We start from the raw sequence: 19,324 nt of genomic DNA, 5'->3' as shown, positions 1-19,324 counted from the left end.
AAACACTCATTATAAAGCTTGACATTGTTCAATACTTTGTTTTATGGAATGTGGTGGTTTATTGTACTGGACAAGTAATCTACAATTCACAGTACTTTTTCCTTAGAACCCTGCAATCAATAAGGGAAAAAAAAATCAATGTTTCTTTTAATAACTATGCAATGAATAGTGATAATATTGGAGAAGAGATCCATTTAGTATAACTTCTAGAAAACTGAATTACTTTTCCTTCAGCAGAGAAAATATTATGAACTGCATAAAGCATGTGGTAATGCATTTTGAAACATCAGAGGAAATCCTAGCCACTAAAGTATACTTCAAGTTCCTAACCTAATTATCACAAAAAAATCATTCAGTATAGCATAGTTTTGTATAAGCTACATTAGCTATATTGGTGACAGAACATGTTTTAAATGCAGAATTGGATCAGAATGGACACACACAAAAAGACTGTTCTTATATAATTGTCTTTTTTCCAGTGCTGAAATTTAATGCTCTCATTTTAACTGATACATTAGATAACTTTTTTTCTCTTCCTTCAGAACTGTTTAAAGAATGACTTTTAAAAAAGTATATAAACTTTGTCTTAAATGGGGCCATGAGTTGTTTTTCAACTGCAAGTCCTTCTAAGACATAAGAACATGCCCTAATGATTTTTCAATGAGCATGATTAAATGCTGTCTTTAAAATCTGTTTACCTACCACATTTTATAAGGCACTATAGACAGAACAGCATATCTATGCCAGCGTTAAGTTATCTAATAATAGCTAGGACATATAGTGATATTAGCAAAGATAAAACCACAAGATATAAGCCTATTGCACACACTATATGCATTTCCTCATGGCTAACATGAACTAAAATCCATACTGCTGTATCTGAACCACTGTAGTTATCTGTCTTAGTGAAAATGTTGTGATGAATAGAGATAGTATCCTGAGCAAGCTTTGTTCAGCAATGTATTTAAGCTCTGCTAAAGTATATAAGCAGTACCACTGGATTTGATAAGATGTTCCAGATGCTTAAATTTTATTATACCTTGTACACTCGGGGACTTCTCTGCTTACCTAGAGGTCACTTCTGGAGTGAAGCCTCTGCAGAGTACTCAGGTCACCAGAAGTTCAGACACAATATAGATCCATAAGGCTGAATGACCTGTTGTAGCAGCTAACTGCCACCAAAAAGACATCCTTGCTGTATCCCTACACAAGCTGTCTTCTTATTAAAGCAGTAGGAAACTAACCTGGAAAATAAAAATCCCAATTTTACATTATCAAGTGAGTTAGACCTGCTCAGAAAGTGATCCAGTCCTGGCACACAGAAGGGTGGGTCACACAGCCACAGGTAAGAATTAAGGAGGAGAGGAATGAAGGTAGCAGTAAGGTCATCCCCTGCCAACAGTGAGCAATTAGTTGGGCTGCTTATGAAATGACAACATTATCATGTGTCTTGATAAGACTTAAGCCATCTATTATTATTATTATTATTATTATTATTATTATTATTATTATTAATTTCCATTGGAAGATTTACATCCAGAAAATAGTTTTGAACAAGAAAAGGGCATATTGGCCCACCATGGGAATGATCTAACACTGTTGAAAGTCAGTCAACCCTTGGATCAAGCAGAAGAAAACTTCCTTACTGGGGATGCTGAAACAATGAGATATGCTGAAAAAACGTTTGGTTTTTAGTCGTTTTCTCTGATTTCTGATCAGTTCCTGAACTACATGGTCAGATGCTTGGACCAGTTGATTTTGGAGGTCTTTTCCAACCTTAATTATTCTATGATTGTATGATTTTACATTGCTGACTACACTGACGTGTCATTGGATTTTTTCCAGATACATAAAATACCCTGAAAACACTCACTTCTTAAATCACCTAAAAAGTTAAGAGAAATTGTATACAGATTTTTTTTCTCCATCTCTGCTTTGTTTACGTAGCTAGAAAAAGGATCACATTAGCAAGAAAAAAAAAAAAGAACAAAAGCCCTTTTTACATGAGTCACCTGCTTTTCAATCAACCACACTGTCAACACATCATGTGCAAGGCCTCTGAAAACAGGTTTGATTCTGTGATGCAACAAGATAAACACCAGCTATTTTTAGTTGTCATTTCTCTTCAGTCAAATTGATAGCACTTTAGTCTGTATGTACAGAGAGAATTTAATGCATATAAAATGCTTTATTCCCAGTACAGAGTGTTTTATATATTTAAATATACATAACATAAAAAAGAATTTACTAATAAACTTTTTTGGTTTTTTTTTTTTAATATGGAGCAACATTTAGCATTTCTGGCACAGGGCCTTGTAAAAGGGGTTCAATGTTGTTCAGGCTAATAATATTACTGCAATACGATTTAATAGGAATATTCATAACTCTACCACTAATAAAGACTTACGATTTAAATAACCACACCTCCACCACTACAGATTCACTATTTAAATACCAAACATCAGTCATTTACATGGCCAGGGTAATTCTGTACAAACGACAACTGTATGAATATCATTGGAGCTATTTAATTGTGTTTTTCTTTACTCAAATCTGGAAACATAAAAAGTATAAAATAGTTTTGGTAAGAAATTAAAACTTGATTGCATGCTACAGTTGTATTCATTACAAATATATTAAATAAAACACAGTCTAGTTGCTACAGTCCACAGTTACACTAACCATCAAAGGCTGTCTTTATAATGCCTACCCATAAAGTAGATTATTCTACAGAGCAATATGCTGTCAGATCACAAGCCTCCTTGCTATTATTCTTCTAATTTCTTTCACCTACCTTAGAATTTTATATCCTCATCACATGCACAGTTCTATTATTTTAGAAAACAGTTAACATTCAGTAGACAAAGCACAGGATTAGTAAGCAAGAGCACAACATTCATTACCTTTTAATGGGATTTGAGTCATTTTGAAAATTCACAGCCCAAGAAGCCAAACTTCATCACTACCTTTGCCAACTCTTATATGGACAAATACGATGGAACGATTGTAGTAGACAAAATATAAAATGAATAGACTGCATACAGACTATATTTTATGAAGAAACTGCTCTACATTCACCACTGAATCATAAAATCATAAGCAGAGCTTGTAGGGATATCAAGTAGCCTATCCTTTGTCTGGAATCACATCTCCCAGTGACTCCAACCATTTATGGATCAGTTCCTAAAAGATCTGCCATTAGAAAGATACAATTTCCTGTCACAAACCTTCTACACAGATTTTACCTGGCTTCCCCTAGCACTTCTCCCATTACCCGACGTTTTTCTTCACATTTGATATCTTCATTTATATCTGTCCCTCCAAAGATGATTCCAAAAGGAATTCTGCTACCTGCAAAACAATGACCAAGATGAGAAGGGGACAAGGCACAGGATTCATTACCTTTTAAAGGGATTTGAATAATTTTGAAAATTATATTTTTAAAAAATATATATATAGTGATAATACTCTAACACACACATAAGCAAAAGCCTTTGAAAATGAAACCTGAAGAAACATGAATTTTTAGGGTTTTGGAACTGAAAAGAAACATACAATAAGAACGCACTTTCACAGCAAGTCAATCTGTTTTGCAGCTATGAGATTTTCTTTGGCTTTGTCTGTACTTAGTAAAAACAATTACTTTCTACATTTGGCAGCCCAACAAACAGTATAAATGGTTTAAATGGTATTCACATTTTAATAAGATGCAGTACCTTAAAGTTTGGTTCCAGGTATCTAGCTTCGGTCAATCATTTGCTACCCTCCCAAGAATTCCAATATAATGGTTTGGGTGGCCAATTTCATGTCTACAAAATATGTAGGTAGAGCCATAACATTGGAAAAAGTCACTCACTTAAATAAGGCAGTCAACCTCCAGCAAAACCACTGTTTTGCTTAATTACATCCCAAAAGATGGATCTGAGTTTATAAGTGGTTGCTCTAAGACCTTCAGTGATGACCCAAGCTCTGGAAGGTGGCTTACGATGCCAACAGTGGAACAGTAAGAGCAGAGGAAGGTATGTTGACTCAGGAAGGTCTGTGCACAAGACCTTATCAAAATTCAAATTTTAGAGTGTCAGCAAAAGTACAGATATCCCAGCGGTGTATGCACTGTGTTAAAAGCCTAGTTTTGATACATTGCATGAAAATAAGTTCCTATCTGAATACATGTAAAGCCATCAAAATAGGGTAGTGTAGCACTTCTCTGCTAACAGCAATAAGCTTTACATAGACAAGGCCAAAGACTATTTAGATGAAAATACAAAAGCCAATAGTAATTTAAGATTCTTTTGTAATAGTATTTGTTTTCCTGGCACCAGGCTATTTTTAGTAACTGACAAGTTACAGAAGTGTTCTCCCCTTAAACTAATCAAGATGGCAGTCAATAATGTTTACTTTTGATTGTTTCAGTACTGAAAACGATTCAGTGGTCAGTTTTACACCACATTAAGCTAACAAATAACAACCTGAGGGTGGCTAATTACTACATGAAGAACATGGTTTTAAATTCCAGACAAATTGCACTGCAGTTTTGCAAAAGAAACAGCCTCTAGTAAGACAGCCTAAAAAAACTCATCAAGGTGGTGGTGATAGTTTTGCAGATTTCTGTTAGCTGTAACACATGAAGCCAAGGTTTCCTTCTGACTGTGAACAAGAATCAGTCATTAGGCAGTACTGCCACCACCAACCGCGCATCAAGAAAGACAGAAAATAGGCTTTGTTTTCTCTTTTTTGCTATGAGATGGAAGTGGAGGAGTGTTGATGACTCCGTACATATCACTGCTCTCTGAGCATTGGACCAATAAGCAGGGCATCAGGAGATACTGTGCTGATGGAGACCCTTGCTTCTGAGAGATAATATAACTGGCCTTGAATGTTCATGGCTGTGAAAATTATTGCTGACGTTTTCTATAGCTACCAACAGTCTTGAGGGATAAAAATAATCAGTTTAAAAGCAGTGAATACTCATTATTAAAATTCATGGTTAAAAACAAGCAAATGAGGAAAACTTAAAGCAAATAAGAAAATATGTTAATAAAGATTAAAACTTACTATACATTTCACATTTATATTTGAAAATTAAGTGAGCTGTAAGATGAGGATTTATATTTAAATAAATGTTTGATCATTTTGGTGTTTTGTTGTTTTTTTTTGGTGGTTTCCCATTTCAGCATTGCTAATTTGCTCATTACTGAATGAAAGAACAAACAAAATAAATGAAGGACTATTTGCCATTCTGGCTACTTAAAGACTTGGCATTTCTAAATAGTTGTAATGCTCTAATATTTGTGGGTAAAGAGAATTAAAGTGCACTGTCAAAACACCACAGCACTAATCCTCAAGAGATTGACTTTCTGTAATACTTGAACAAATATATATTGCCTTTCTAATCAGTAAAAAATGAAATAATTATTCTGTCATCTATTATATGTGCTGGTTTTACATCCCCAATCACGTTGACAAAGTTTCTGTGATAAGGCCCAAAAGATTTACTAATGGTAGTATGACTGCAATAACTAAATTTCTTAAATATTTCTTAATAAAGTATACAGAAAGAATAAATGTTACCAGAATCAGGAATGTCTTATGAATCACTCTTCTGCTCCAAAAAAATTGCAAGCACTTTGACTAGGATCATCCCAGCAATCCTATTACTTACTGTCTTTCTTTTCAGATACTTCCATTTTATCTTTCTTTTAGTTATTACGGATGCTTTTAGGAACAGTGTGATTCTGATTTATTTAAATTACTGAGCATTTATAAGTCATTCCAAGCTTTGCAGGTTATTTGGGATTTTGAAAATCTAATAGCAACAGTGTTCAGGTGATGCTATCCAAATCAAAACCACAATGAAGTTTTACAGTAAACATTTAAAATTCAACCTTAGTTTTTGTTCCTCAGAAAAAAAGGGTTAGTTTTAAGACTTTCCATACGCCTCTTCCAAAACAATTCTAGGTCTTGTCACAAAAACAATTGTTTCTGTATTCCAACAAGAGAAGTCCTAATACATAGGGTAGCAGAGATCATCACACAGAATTATTTTTGTATTTGTATTCTAGGATCCCTACTGAAATCAGAGCTCCATTGTAACAGAAGATACACAAGCATACTAGACATAATAATTCAGGCTTTCTGAAAACCCACCAGTATAAATTGCCAGGGGACTTCTGAAGTCTGCAAACTAGCACAATGCAACTTATACTGCGATCTGATGAAAGTATCAAATTATGTACCCTTGTACAAGTGAATAGATTTGGACAATTGGAATGTGATCTCAAAAATGGATATGCACTTGCAATTTCAGTAGGTGACAGTGTCTATAATTTTGACAGCAAGTGCTTCTACTGTATCATTAATGGCAGGCTAAAATTTTGTTCTACATGGCCAGTTACCATAGAAAATTCTATTATTTGTCTGATAACATCCTGTCTCCTACAGTTTAGCTGGCACGAATGACAACCCTAAGTTATTCCATGTCCAAAAAAAACTGACTCATTTTTTAACAGAAAAATCAAATTAGCCTCTCTGCTTTTTTCTATTTGACCTGAGCTATACTTAGCCAAGCTATTGTCCTCTGAAAAAGCACATTTGTTGGAAGTATCTTAATGTTAATATAATGCTCTTATCTTAATGTAGTTAAAGTACTTAATTATGAAATGCATTAAGTGCTTTAAAAGTACATTTATTTAGTCCCCTCCTCTCTGGATCAGATCTCCCACAGAGAAAGATTTTCAGTGTTTCTGAACATTTGTTGAAGTGGATAAATAGAATAACTACATTATGTGTGGGTTTATGCATTTATTGTCATTTATAACTGTTTGTATTCATCCTCTTCTTTCTCAGTACCTTTTTAAGCAGTATTTTTATTGCAAAATAGAAAAAGAATTAATTACCTTGCAGAAGTCTGCCTCCTTTATAAAGATGAATGGCCAGGGCTGCATCAAACTTATCTGCAGAGGTTAGATTTGCTATTTCAGCTGGACTTTCATACCTGAAAGCATCTTTAAGAACACAGATATGACCTGCAGCATGGAGATGGCTCCTTCATTATCAGAACAGATGGAACAAGAGAAAAAAAAATATGTTAATGCTGCACACATTTCATTTTATTAAATATGCATAATCAAAATGTTTTTTCTTAATTTTTGTTCCTACATTCATCTTGTTTACACTAACTTTATTCAAGCAATCATGGAGCTAAAACAAGGGGTTTTCCTGGAAAACATTTTTATCATCACCATTGTGCACACTGCCAAGCATCATAGTCTGCACCCACTTTATGGCCCAAGCCTGCCATGTGTCAATTCACCTTTGGAAATCAATGGAAGTGAACTCTGATCAGCACCTTTCTGGATTAGTCTTTTACTCAAAAGATTCTAAAGATGCTAAAAAGATTCACTTTGAATGAAGTGTGTAAGCCTTGGTCTTGGACATCCTCAGCCCCTTGCTCTGGAGAAAGGCTACCACTTGAAAGAAAACAGAAATATGTCCAGCTAAATAATTCTATTAAAAATAGAGAAAATGCAAAAAGTCTTTGCAAATACAAAAAATGAATACATAAATTAAACTGGACGGTTGAAAATGTATTCTCTTTCTGTTTGATTGTTTAATTGCTTCTTGTCTTAGTTTACCCAGTTGTAAAACAGTCACGGGATAACTGAAGTTAAGAGAAAAACAACACAAAAGTGATTACTCAAAAATTTTCAGTCCTTTTAAAAAATCTCAATTGACAAAAAAAATCATGCACACACAAAACACACCTCTCCTAGTGTTAGTTTACCTATTCATCTTTATATACAGTCGTTCTTCATATTAAAATTTGATTCAAAGACTGCTAAAGCCATTAAAATGATTGATTAAAGGGAGTTTTACTTTAGGCATTTCAGTGAGCTTTGTTTCAGTCTTTTCTTTTACACACTAGGCTCACAATTCCTCCCACAGAAACCACGATCAGTTATCAGTGTTTCCAATGACATCAGCCAAAATACATACAGGAGCAAATCCATGTTTTGATAGAAACTAGCACACTGTATCTGCTGACATGTAGATAAAATTGCTTCAAATAACTAGTGTTTATGTTTTGAGTATTACAAAAAGACCACAAGAATGTTTTCTGCTTATTACATATTGTTCCAGTTGATTTATTTCTCATAGCATATTAATTGTTCTGGCATTAAAATCCTGCTAACTCAATAGCTTCTTGGATAACGTTGTCTGTTTTCTTTCTTGATCATTTCATATCCTCCCAAGGAATGTAATTTTCTGTCCTGCAGAAGTTAGTCATTACTGCAGAAATTGGTGCTAAAAATGTTGTAAAATGTCTTGAGGCCTTGGAAGGAATGTATTAGCACTATATCAGACAGAACTCCATCGGCGTAACATATGGTACTGTATTTCTTCCTTATTCTTCAGAGAAACTCATTTTACTTTTAACTTCACTGTTTGAAACAACACCAATACATTATAATAAGCACTAATAAATAATAAAATGCAGCCAGATTGTGAGCTCTTTATTTACACTGTTGAGCAATTATTTACTTCAGTTGTCCTATGAACTTGTACCATGTACCTGCCTGACATTTCAAAGAGGTTCTCAATTTATATCTAAATAATGATGCCCAAATCTCACAGCTGTGGAAAGAAAAATCTCTTGGGCAAATACTTGGGATGCTCATGCGTGCGTTCCATAAGTTCACAGGTGCTCATTAAATAGTCTAAAAGATTTTTTTTCCCATCAGTATTCCAATTACCATAAATCACTATCATGTACAAGCAATATGTTTGCATATTACAATTAATTTGAAAATAACTCTCTCAGGACATCAGGAGTCAAGAAACTCAGCTGGGAATTCTGATCTAAAGCTTCTTTATTGTAATATGCTAGGAATGAGACCTTCCCCCACAGTTTCCATAGCTCCAAATCTCACAGCTGAATGACAGCTGTTTCTGTGGTAAATAGAGAGGGACTCCCTTACGTGTTTCAGTGCTCAGAAATTGTGGATTATCTCTTTTACTTCATTTTTTCCCTACACATAATGACTCAGGAGCATGTAATAAATTTGCATATGGCTTAAGAAGGAAAAAATTATGATTTTTTTTCCCAGAATAATTAGAATTCCCAGATGTGAGGAGATCTTAATCCCATAAACATACCATTAAGTTCAATATAATTAGTCACAAGCTTCAAATTATGCATATATGGAAATGTATGTATGTAGAACCAGTTAGGGGGTACTATTTAAGTACTGAAATTTACAGTGATATTTTCCTATTTTTTCAATGGCATTTCATCTTTATAACCAAAAAAAAAAAAAATGCAGACTGTGATTTTCACACATATGCTGTTATCAAGGAATATGATAACAGGGTGCTGCAAAGCTATTGCAGGGGATTTTTTTTTTTGAAGGCTGATCTCTCTATGAAGTCACAGATGTCCCTGAATCAAGCCAAGACATAAGAGATACATTACCCATATTTTCTCCTCCTAGGAACAGTGTATTCACATTATTTTGCCATTTCATAAACAAATACTTTCTACATGAAAAATAAAAATGAACATAACTCCTGCTGTCTGTGAATCTAAGACAAGATAGAAAATGCCAAATTTCAAGGCTACACTTTCCCTCTATCATAGTTATGTATGAGGTGTATTTCCAATTTATTGCTTGGATTCAGATTTTGCCTTGCTTTTTCATCTTTCTCTTCTACTGAAAGACTCATGGAAGCCAATGGCACTCACTATTTGGGGAGAATAATATTTCTAAAATGGAGCTGACTGTCAGATTCCAATTTGGCATGTTTTGCTGGAAAGTAACCAAACTGGGAAAACTTCAGTCATTCAGTAGTAAGCTTGAAAGATGATTTCTTAGAGAAGATGGTAATTGTCACTGCTGACACTGTGATATTTATGTACATCTAAATACTGGATAAAATATTTCCCAACCCCATTTTAGTATTATGGGAAGTCATCTTTTTCATTTTATTTTTTACACTCCTTGGAAATCAAGAGGCTTATAAGTGACACATACGTATGTAAGTGTCTGCTCTGGGTCTACACGGTACGCAGAGGGATATTGCTAAAAGGTGTAATCCTGTACTGACACGTTTTCACTTTGTTAAAGACTTCTATAGAAAAACAGTTTTCTCCAACACAACTACGAAACACCAGGTGATGTTTTACGTTTCATTTTTTCTTTCCTACATTATTGATCACTACTTCTCACTTATCCTGACTTAGAAGGCTTCTTTCCTCCAACCTGAAGCTGCAGTTCACAGATCCTCATATGAAGAAACTCTTCTGCAGCTCCAAACACAGCATGGCTGAAGCTAAAATACAAATGAGTTAGAAGTACGCTTACTTCTAAGATACAGTAGTTTTCAAACTATTTTTATTTTCTGACATCACCCTCTCAGAAACCTTTACGTTCAAATTTTCCAATATTTTAATGGAATTACTTACAGACAAAGAATGTTTGATTTTCAAAATGTTTCTGGTAGGTAGATGCACTGACATTTTCTGAGCAGCACACATTAGGCTTCATCCAAAAATATTAATTACCTCTTTCCCCAGGCTGTCTATTCTGTAAAGCAGCTATGCATGAACTATTCTTAAATCTATACAGTATGATCCAAAACTTATTAAGTTAGCAGAGTGACTTCCACTGCCTTTTCTGAAACTTGGCCACAGCCGAATACTCACAATTCCCACTGAAACTGGTGGAATTACAAGACTTGAAACCTACTCGATCTTCTATGTTTCCTTTGCAAATTTTACTGAATTTTTTTTATAGTTCTTAAAGTAAAGTATTCTTCATTTTATTTCTCTCTCAAACTTCTTCAAATATCACAGACAATTTGTGTTGGCTGGAATGAAGTATGAAGAAAATCCACTGTGAATAAGAACAGAAATTAAAAATGGATTGATATTGCCTCTGTCCCTACATTCTGAAATCAGTAATTGTCCTTTGGAAGGACAAAATATCTCTACGAGGTTTAATCCTGCCTTATAAATAGGTCTAGTCATGCAAAACATTTGGGATGCGGCGTACATCAAGAGCAGGCCATACAAATAATTGAGTATCAGTTCCCAAGGTAGAGGATGACCGCTTGCCTTTTGCAGCTGTCCTTTTCTTGGAATGGCTACACAAACAGCAGAAATTTACCAACACCTGTGCAAACTGACATAGGTTGGTAAAAGACCTCTTAGAAGAAAGTATCCTGAAGAGAAGAGGATCTCCTCCTGTACGAGTGCTTTTCTGTGTGATTTTAATGGTGGCAGATAGGGTAAGACTAAATAGAAGTAAAGTTGGGGATCAGAATTACTCCAATAAATCACAGAATATCCTGACTTGGAAGGGACCCACAAGGATCATGGAGTCCATCTCCTGGTTCTACATGGGACCACCCAAAAATCAGACGCTGTGTCTGAGAGCACTGTCCAAACGCTTCTTGAACTCTGGCAGGCTCGGTGCCGTGACCATGTCCCTGGGAAGCCTGTTACAGTGCCAACCACTCCCTCGGTGCAGAACCTTTCCCTAACACCCAGCCTGACCCTCCCCTGTCCCAGCTCCATGCCATTCCCTCAGGACTCGCTGTCCCCAGAGAGCAGAGCTCAGCGCCTGCCCCTCCGCTCCCCTCGTGAGGGAGCTGCAGGCCGCCATGAGGCCTCCCCTTAGGCTCCTCTCCTCTCGGCTGAGCAAACCCAGGGACATCAGCTGCTCCTCATGTGTCTCGCCCTCCAGACACGTCACTATCTTTATAGCCCTCCTCTGGACACTCTCAAAGAGTTTTATGTCTTTCATATATTGTGGTGCCAAAACTGCACACAGAACTTGAGGTGAGGCTGCACCAGCACAGAGCCAAGCAGGACAATCCCTTCCCTTGACAGGCCAGCAGCGCCATGTCTGATGCACCCCAGGGTACAGCTGGCCCTCTTGGCTGCCAGGGCATACTGCTGACTCACACTCAACTTGCCATTGACCAGAACCCCCAGATCCCTTTCTGCGGGGCTGCTCTCCAGCCTCTGGTCTCTCAGTCTGTACGTATATCCAGGGTTGCCCCTTCCCAGGTGCAGAAACCGGCACTTGCTCTTGTTAAACTTCATATAGTTGGTGATTGCCCAGTCCTCTAATTTGTCAAGATCTCTTTGCAAGGCCTCTCCACCCTTGACACAGCTAATAACTGCTCCTCCCAATTTAGTGTCATCCACAAACTTACTTAGTACACCTTCAAGTCCTGTGCTGAAAAATATTGCAAGGAGAAGCAATAAGCCATGCATTGTTGAATTTGTGGGTTTAATTTTCTTGCAGTTGATTACCTGGAAATTTACAGAACAGCTATTTAAACTGTCCCGTTTCAAACTGAAACAATCTCTTCCCCTCCAAAAAGACATTTATGTATTGACAAAATACTTCCTCCAAATATCTTTAATTAACTAATTAATTCAAGATTTCTATTCCCCATTACTAATAAAGTAATAAATGATTAATAGAACATTTCAAGGGGCATAGAAGATTCATTTTTTTCTTTCCTAACACCCTTTTTGATCTCATTGCTAGGAATGAAGAACGGCAGCCCAACCAAAGACTTCTGTGTTGTGTTTTATTCTCTACTCACTGCTCAGTTTTCTGAAGGCAATTAAAGATTATGCAGACTAATACAAACAAAGCTCATAGCACCTGCGTTATATCACTTGTTTTAGTGAACTGATTTCTAGCCAAATTAGATTCTGGTTTCTTTGTCACCAGCTACTTTAAGTTCAGGAAATGAATATATTATTTATGAAAAGATGAAGCAGTTACAGAAACAGCTGTAACATCATAAACATAGTATACTCAGTGATATTAAGCCATAAAATTAATCTACACTGGCAAGTGTCCAACCCGGAGGCAACTTCACTGTTTCGTGTATACTCGACTGAAAGTTACCATAGTTCAATATAAAAAAAATAGATTGAACAAATAATTTTGTAAGTATGCATACAGAAACAACTGAAGACAAATATTAATCTGAGTATTTATTCTGAGTGTCTTAACATGTATGCTACAAAGGCAGACATATAAACTTAACCTTAGTATGGCAAATTAGTTCAACAAGCACTTGGTCATACATGTAGATATTTTTTAAAAAAGTAAAGTCTTAAGAAAACCAGTGTTAAGTATCCATGTTACATGGTTTAACTGATAGCTGTCACTTGAGCAGCCTTTTAGTCGGGAAGTCAGATTTTATTTCTAACTAATACTCTTCACTACTTTTCCTGATCAGATTTTTTTTTCCTAAATGGGCTTCTTTATATTACTACTATAAATAACATTTATGTTAAGTGATAAGATAGCAATTGAGCATTACATAAGTTACTGATTCTCAAAGACTATTTCTGTTAGAATCCTTTACCTACCTTTATTTTGAACGTGAATTAAATTAACCTCTCATTCATGACTTTCTTTCTGTTTGAAGGTCTATGCACATGAGAGAGCGGCATCCATTTTGTGTAAGGCGTGTCCATAAAGCATTAGGATGCTAAAGCAAATTGGTGTACTCTGCACAGATACTGCAGATGCGTTCACATAGCTGCAAATGATTGCGTTAACATGGTAGTATGTTAAACCATCTGTCAACTGTGCTGTTCTGTCTCACCAAGCCTATTCTCTCTTTTGTACTAACACACATTGACTTAGGCCACCATGCAAGAGTCACAGCTGGAGAAACCTAACCAAAATTACCGGTTACTGAAACTCCAACGAAGGCACCTTGCTAAACCACTGTGTCTTGATGCAGTATGTTCGATGATTATGATCAACCCTGGTTTATTTAAAAGACAATTTGAAATAATATGTGGGCATTTGTTTGACTGGCTTATTCATGCTTAGTTTAACTTGAAATAATGCAGAACCAGCTGTTTACTAGATTACCTCTAAACTGCTTCACAGACTAGATGTTTGTTAGACTCTCCTCAAAGCTGAAGATGAAAGTAAGTGAATACTTAATTTGTAAAGGTAGAAGAAATAATCTTATGGAGGAAGAATGAACATAGTCTACCCCAAGAAAAACTAGCCTTGTTTTATCCAGTGAGAGCAAAAGATGAGAGTAACATAAATTAAGAATTCCCCACAAACTACCACACATGAACTCTATGCTGATATGTACAAGTACGAAATTTATATTAAGAACGTAAGAATGTATTCATCTAAGTATTTTATTGGCAATTATTCTATTAAAATACAGACTTCAGCCTTCTCTGGTCTTTATTCTCCATCTGCTTTATAACTTCAATGCCTGTGTGACTGATGCAAAGCAGAAGGTACATTTCACCACTATCTTACACTATACGGCAGCCCTGAACAAATCTAAGACTGAACTTGGTATGACACAACTAGAGTGAAAACTTAAACAATGTCAACCGACTGTTTCTATGCATAACGGTGAAATGTGATAATACACAGAGGAAGGGTCAAGGAAAATGTGTAATAGCAGAGGGTGTTCTGAAAAGCTCATCTTAAGAAAAACAGCCAAATTGTGGATTACAAGGTAGAAGCCTGTCTCAAGAGGACAAAACATGTTTTTAAGGGAATTCTTTTTAAAAAATAAAAAATAAAAAGCTTAAATGCGCAGCTAAGTCTTTAAAAATGCCATCACCCACATACTTTTTCTATATTTCATGGAAAAAAGTTAAATGGTGACATTAAGAATGTTGTGTCTTTATGCACCACTGTTAGTCCAAACAATTTCAAAGCACTATAGATTCACGTTTGTAATTCCCATGGGAGCTGCATGTCACAGAGCCCCCAGTAAGGAGGTAACGGCAGCGGCTCTTGCAGAAGTGCTGCCCTAGGAGAACTCCTGCACAGACCCTCATTTCAGAGCCCTCAGAAGGTACCGCTCTTCACGTTTACTTGTCATCTAATTCTGGGTATTTCCCAACACGGGCAGCCCTTGGGAATCCGCTGCACCACTGACTAACCACTGACTAACCGGGTTGTGCAAGGGGCCAGCAGTGACGCTGGTGAGGGCATCTCTGCTCTGGGCTTGCAAGCTGGGGTCACCCCTGCAGTGTGAACTCCTCCTGTGCCAATAGACTGCTGAACGTGTTTGATATATATCAATATATATATATATAAATATAATATAATATATATATTATATATATATAAGTGGTCGGGGGGCACTCGTTCAGCTCCCCCTCTCCCTTACTCCCCGCTGTAGGGCAAAGCAGCAGCGAAGCCTCCCCGTGCCCCAGCCCCTCTCCAGTAGCCCCTCACGCCGGCGCGGCTCTGCCTTCCCGGGCCCCCCACCCGGCACATCCCCGGCCCCCCGGAGGGCGGCGGATCCCCCCTCGGCACCGCCGGAGCAGGGCCCGCGGAGCCGCCGCTGGGCGCCTGGCCGCCGCCCCCTCACACACCCCCGGCGGCCGCCATCCACGCGGCTGAGGTGGCCTCCGTGCGCCGCCGGCGGGCACCTAATGGCAGCCGGGGCCCGAACCGGGCCCCGAACCCGGACCCCCGGGGATGGCGGCAGCCCTTTGGAGCTCCCTCCTCATCTTCAGGGCCGCGGCAGCTCGGCGTGAGCGGGGCCGCTGCCGCCTCCCCCCTTACCGGGGAACGGGCAGCGCCGGCGGATGGGGGATGTTGGGGAGGCGGTGGATCGGGGGTGGATCCCCCCCGGTCCCCTCACGGGACACTTACTGTATCCTCTCGGCCGTGGTCGCGTTGCCGGTCTGCGCCCGGAGGCACGCCAGCAAGAGCAGCCTCATAGCGGCATCTCCCGTCAGGCCGGGCCGGCAGCCACCTCAGCCGGTGCCTCCCTCACCTGCCGGCGGGCTCGGGAACAGCGCGGCGGAGCCGGCGGCCACCGGCACACCCGGCGGGGCCACGGGCGGCCCTTGAGGAGGCGGTGGGCTGAGGGTGGCTCCGTCTCCAGGTCCCCCGGGTTAAAGACCGCGCTTAATGTCAGGAAGGCTGTAAGGCCAGGGGAAGGGTCTGGTGAGGAGCTGCAATGTTTGCTACAGAGGGCAGAACCCCGTTACAGATGCACAGAGGGAATCGTAGAATGGTTTGGGGCCCCCAGCCCCGTCCAGCCTGGCCACGGGCACTGCCAGGGATGGGGCAGCCACGGCTTCTCTGGGCAGCCTGGGCCAGCGCCTCACCGCCCTCATAGTGAGGAATTTCTGCTTTATATCTAACCTAAATCTACCTTCCTTTAGTTTAAAGCCATTACCCCTTGTCCCATCACTACACACCCTGATAGAGTCCCTCTCCAGCTTTCCTGTAGGTCCTTTAAATACTGGAAGGCAGATGAAGAGGTGTCCTCAGAGCTTTCTCTTCTCTGAGCTAAATAACCCTGACTTTCTCCACAGGAGAGGTGCTCCAGCCCCCTGATCATCGTTGCCCCCAGGGAAGGGGCAAAGGAAGAGCCTGAACCCCAAACCAGGAAAACTAGATCCCAAGCTATCAAGGAAGTGTTCAGGACACAACTCCAATTATAACCAGCACAGCGAGCAGCTGGGTGGGGCACAGGCAGTAAAACTGAGAGGCCAGTTGTGGGAGTCCCTTGGGAGACTGACAGAGGCCAGGTGGCAGACAGCAGATATCCATGCCCTTGAACTTGATTCAGTATTTTCTAAAAACGTTGAGAGCCCATGCAGGATGCTTGTGACCGTGAGGTAGACTAGAAAGAGGAATTGATCTAACAGAAAGCTCGCTTTTTTGCTTGGATGCTTATAACCATGACCATTTCCCTGATGTAATTTATCACAGGGCCGCACCAATGCCTATATTACCCTAAGGCTGTATGAGAGAAGAAGAGGTGGTCCACAAACTGCAGTGCCTGTTTATTTTGGTTTCAGTGACTCTTCAAGTCTCCATGTTAGGTATGGGTAAAAAATATACTCCACTTATAGAGAAAGGCTATTAAAATTCATAATTTAAAAAATCATAGTTCTTGAAATGCTTTCTGTGGATCTTTGAGGATGACAGGGGATGACAGGTATTCAGGAGTTGAAGGTTTAGAAGAGAAAAAGGTGTAGTTTTTTTTTCTTTTTTTCCACCATACTTTGGCAAATTGTTAAGTATTTTGGTAATCAGGCTTGGGTTCTGCTATCAGACCTTCATGCTACAGAGATATGTTCAACTCTCTGCATCTCACTGAGGCTCAGTTGGAAATCATTCAGCATGACATATTGTTCAGACCATTTTAATGTTCATGCAAACTAAAAAAGTTGGCTTCTACTTAGAAGCTAAGAGCACCAAGTCTTGCATAAATGCTGAAAATAGCACAAATGCTAATTTAAGGGTAGGCAGGACCAAGCTGTTTTCATCACCATTTTAGAAAGCACTTCTGGCATGAAATCCTAGCTCCATTGAAATTCAGAGGGTTTTTGTCAACCTGGCCAGGATTCTAGCTGGATGGCCAGCACCAGCCATCCCTGCTTTAAAAGTCATCGCTGCCCTGTTATCAGTCTGTCCAGCAGACCTGAAATACATCACACTGACTGAATGATGACACACAGCTGCCTTTTGTCTCCTGACACACTGCTGCTCTATATCCATTATCAGCACCCCCTCATTCTGGTTCCAAGAAACACACACCCCCACAAGGTGGTTCATCCAGGGGTACTGCACCAAGAAAGGCTGGCAGTGTGTGTTCCAAACAAGAAACACACCTTCCGTGTTCTTGCAGCCCTGTACCACTGGCCTAAAATGGCTCATGTAACCCAAACGGGGGCATTTTCTACTTGTACAGACCGAAGCAGGATATGAATGACTCAGAAAGTCATGTCTATTGGTAAAAAGGAAGCTGTGGTGATGAATCTCCATGAGCTACCTAATTGCAAAGAGCATGGCCATCGTAGCTTTTTTTTTTTTTTTAAGCAAAACCACAAGCTCAAAAACCAGACAATAGCTATCCAACACACTTAGTGTATAATACAAAAAAGACAAAAATGCAAACATCAAAGTAGACAAGGCCTGTTCCACCAAAGAACTGAGACGAATGAGGAAACTCAACCAGTCATCTGGGAAATAAAGAGGAAATAAAAGAAACATTCAAAGAGGTCTGAACATTTTATTACTTTATATTTTTTTGTTACATAGGCTTTGACTGACAAAATTAACTTACAAGTCTTTGCAGCATTAGGTTTTGTTGCATCTTTGAAAACATGTACATGCATCTTAATGAAGAAGTTTTAAACATATTGTAGCTAAATGTTCTTGTTCAGAGAAAAATTAAAAATATCCTTCCTGAAGCCACTATTGCTTCAAGACAGAATGTTCAAGTTAGAACAGCAGCTTTTCAATTTCAGTCAGAATTTGTCAATACCTGAATATTTAAATAACATTTTATAGCATACATTTCAAACGTTATTTAACATTGATATGTGTTTTTAACAGTTAGTGGATAGGCCAACATAAAATCTCACCCCACTTGCTAAGGGAAATTATGAAGGACCTACAACGCACTAGTTGCATATATTGAAACACACAGAGAGCACTTAGTTATTTTGTAGTCTCTAGGAAGTACTACTAGACCCCCTAGAAGATGTAACCACATGGTTGATATGATGTACTGTATTAAGCAGGGCAAACCTGAAATGTAATGCTTTAGATTACAGATTGTCACGTTACAGTAGCTCACAAAAAGAGATCTCTGTTCAGCAAGTTGCATTTTCCTCATTGCCCTTTGACACGAAATATAACTAGTTAAGAGTGCAAATATATTTAATGAGTCATTTCTATGGCACATATTATTTACAAAGGCCCGTCATTAAATGAATATATTTACTTTTACAAGCATTACTTGCTCAATTACCAACGCTGTTCCAAAACTTTTAAGTCATACCTAAACGTTGGGTGTAACTCTGTGATGTCAATCTGTCTGCCTTCTAGAAAACATGTAACTAGGAGTATCTTTCTGACTTGGTTCTGGCCAGAGTTGAGGCTATTAAGTATATTGTTTAAGACAATAATGTACTTTCATGATCTTTACTTTAGCACACATGATGGTGGGACAAGGCCCACCTTAGGCCCCCAGCCCTGCCACAACCAATGCACGTTCCCTAACCACACACTTTGTTGCGCTGAGATCAGTTTCCATGCAGACCAGCGAGGGCTCCTGCTGCCAGCACGCCTCACTGCCGTTATCCTGGATAAAAACCGAGGAGAAAACGAGGGCCCTGACGGAGGCCAGGGCTGAGCCCAGGTAAGTTATTCACGGCACGCGGTTCCATTTGACGCCCCAAACGCGATCCCGGCCTGAAGGAACGCCCCGAGCAGCGATCAAACCAAACTTCCCGCTGCAGCCTCCTCCCTCCGTGCCCCCTGTACCCTGC

General features: G+C 38.9%; 1 protein-coding gene across 2 annotated transcripts in view; it reads right to left on the bottom strand.

Annotated features, from left to right (window-relative positions):
- Positions 1 to 15,872, bottom strand: part of GLT1D1 (glycosyltransferase 1 domain containing 1) — a 57,217-nt gene extending 41,345 nt beyond the window's left edge. Inside the window, exons 1-3 of one of the 2 annotated variants that reach the window (XM_083803340.1) lie at positions 15,684 to 15,872; positions 6,897 to 7,045; positions 3,246 to 3,351 (exon numbers count right to left, since the gene is read on the bottom strand). In XM_083803340.1, the coding sequence (XP_083659466.1) occupies positions 3,246 to 3,351; positions 6,897 to 7,045; positions 15,684 to 15,751 (323 nt within the window). In that variant the 5' untranslated portion in view covers positions 15,752 to 15,872. Of the gene's footprint in view, positions 1 to 3,245; positions 3,352 to 6,896; positions 7,046 to 10,204; positions 10,222 to 15,683 lie in introns of those variants that run through there. The other variant, XM_083803341.1, reaches the window with a different exon arrangement.
- Between the last annotated feature and the right edge of the window lie 3,452 nt (positions 15,873 to 19,324).

Source organism: Anser anser (assembly GCF_964211835.1).
Source record: "Anser anser genome assembly, chromosome: 18".
In the NCBI taxonomy this organism is placed as follows: domain Eukaryota; kingdom Metazoa; phylum Chordata; class Aves; order Anseriformes; family Anatidae; genus Anser; species Anser anser.
This window is presented reverse-complemented; position numbering and strand designations above follow the sequence as displayed.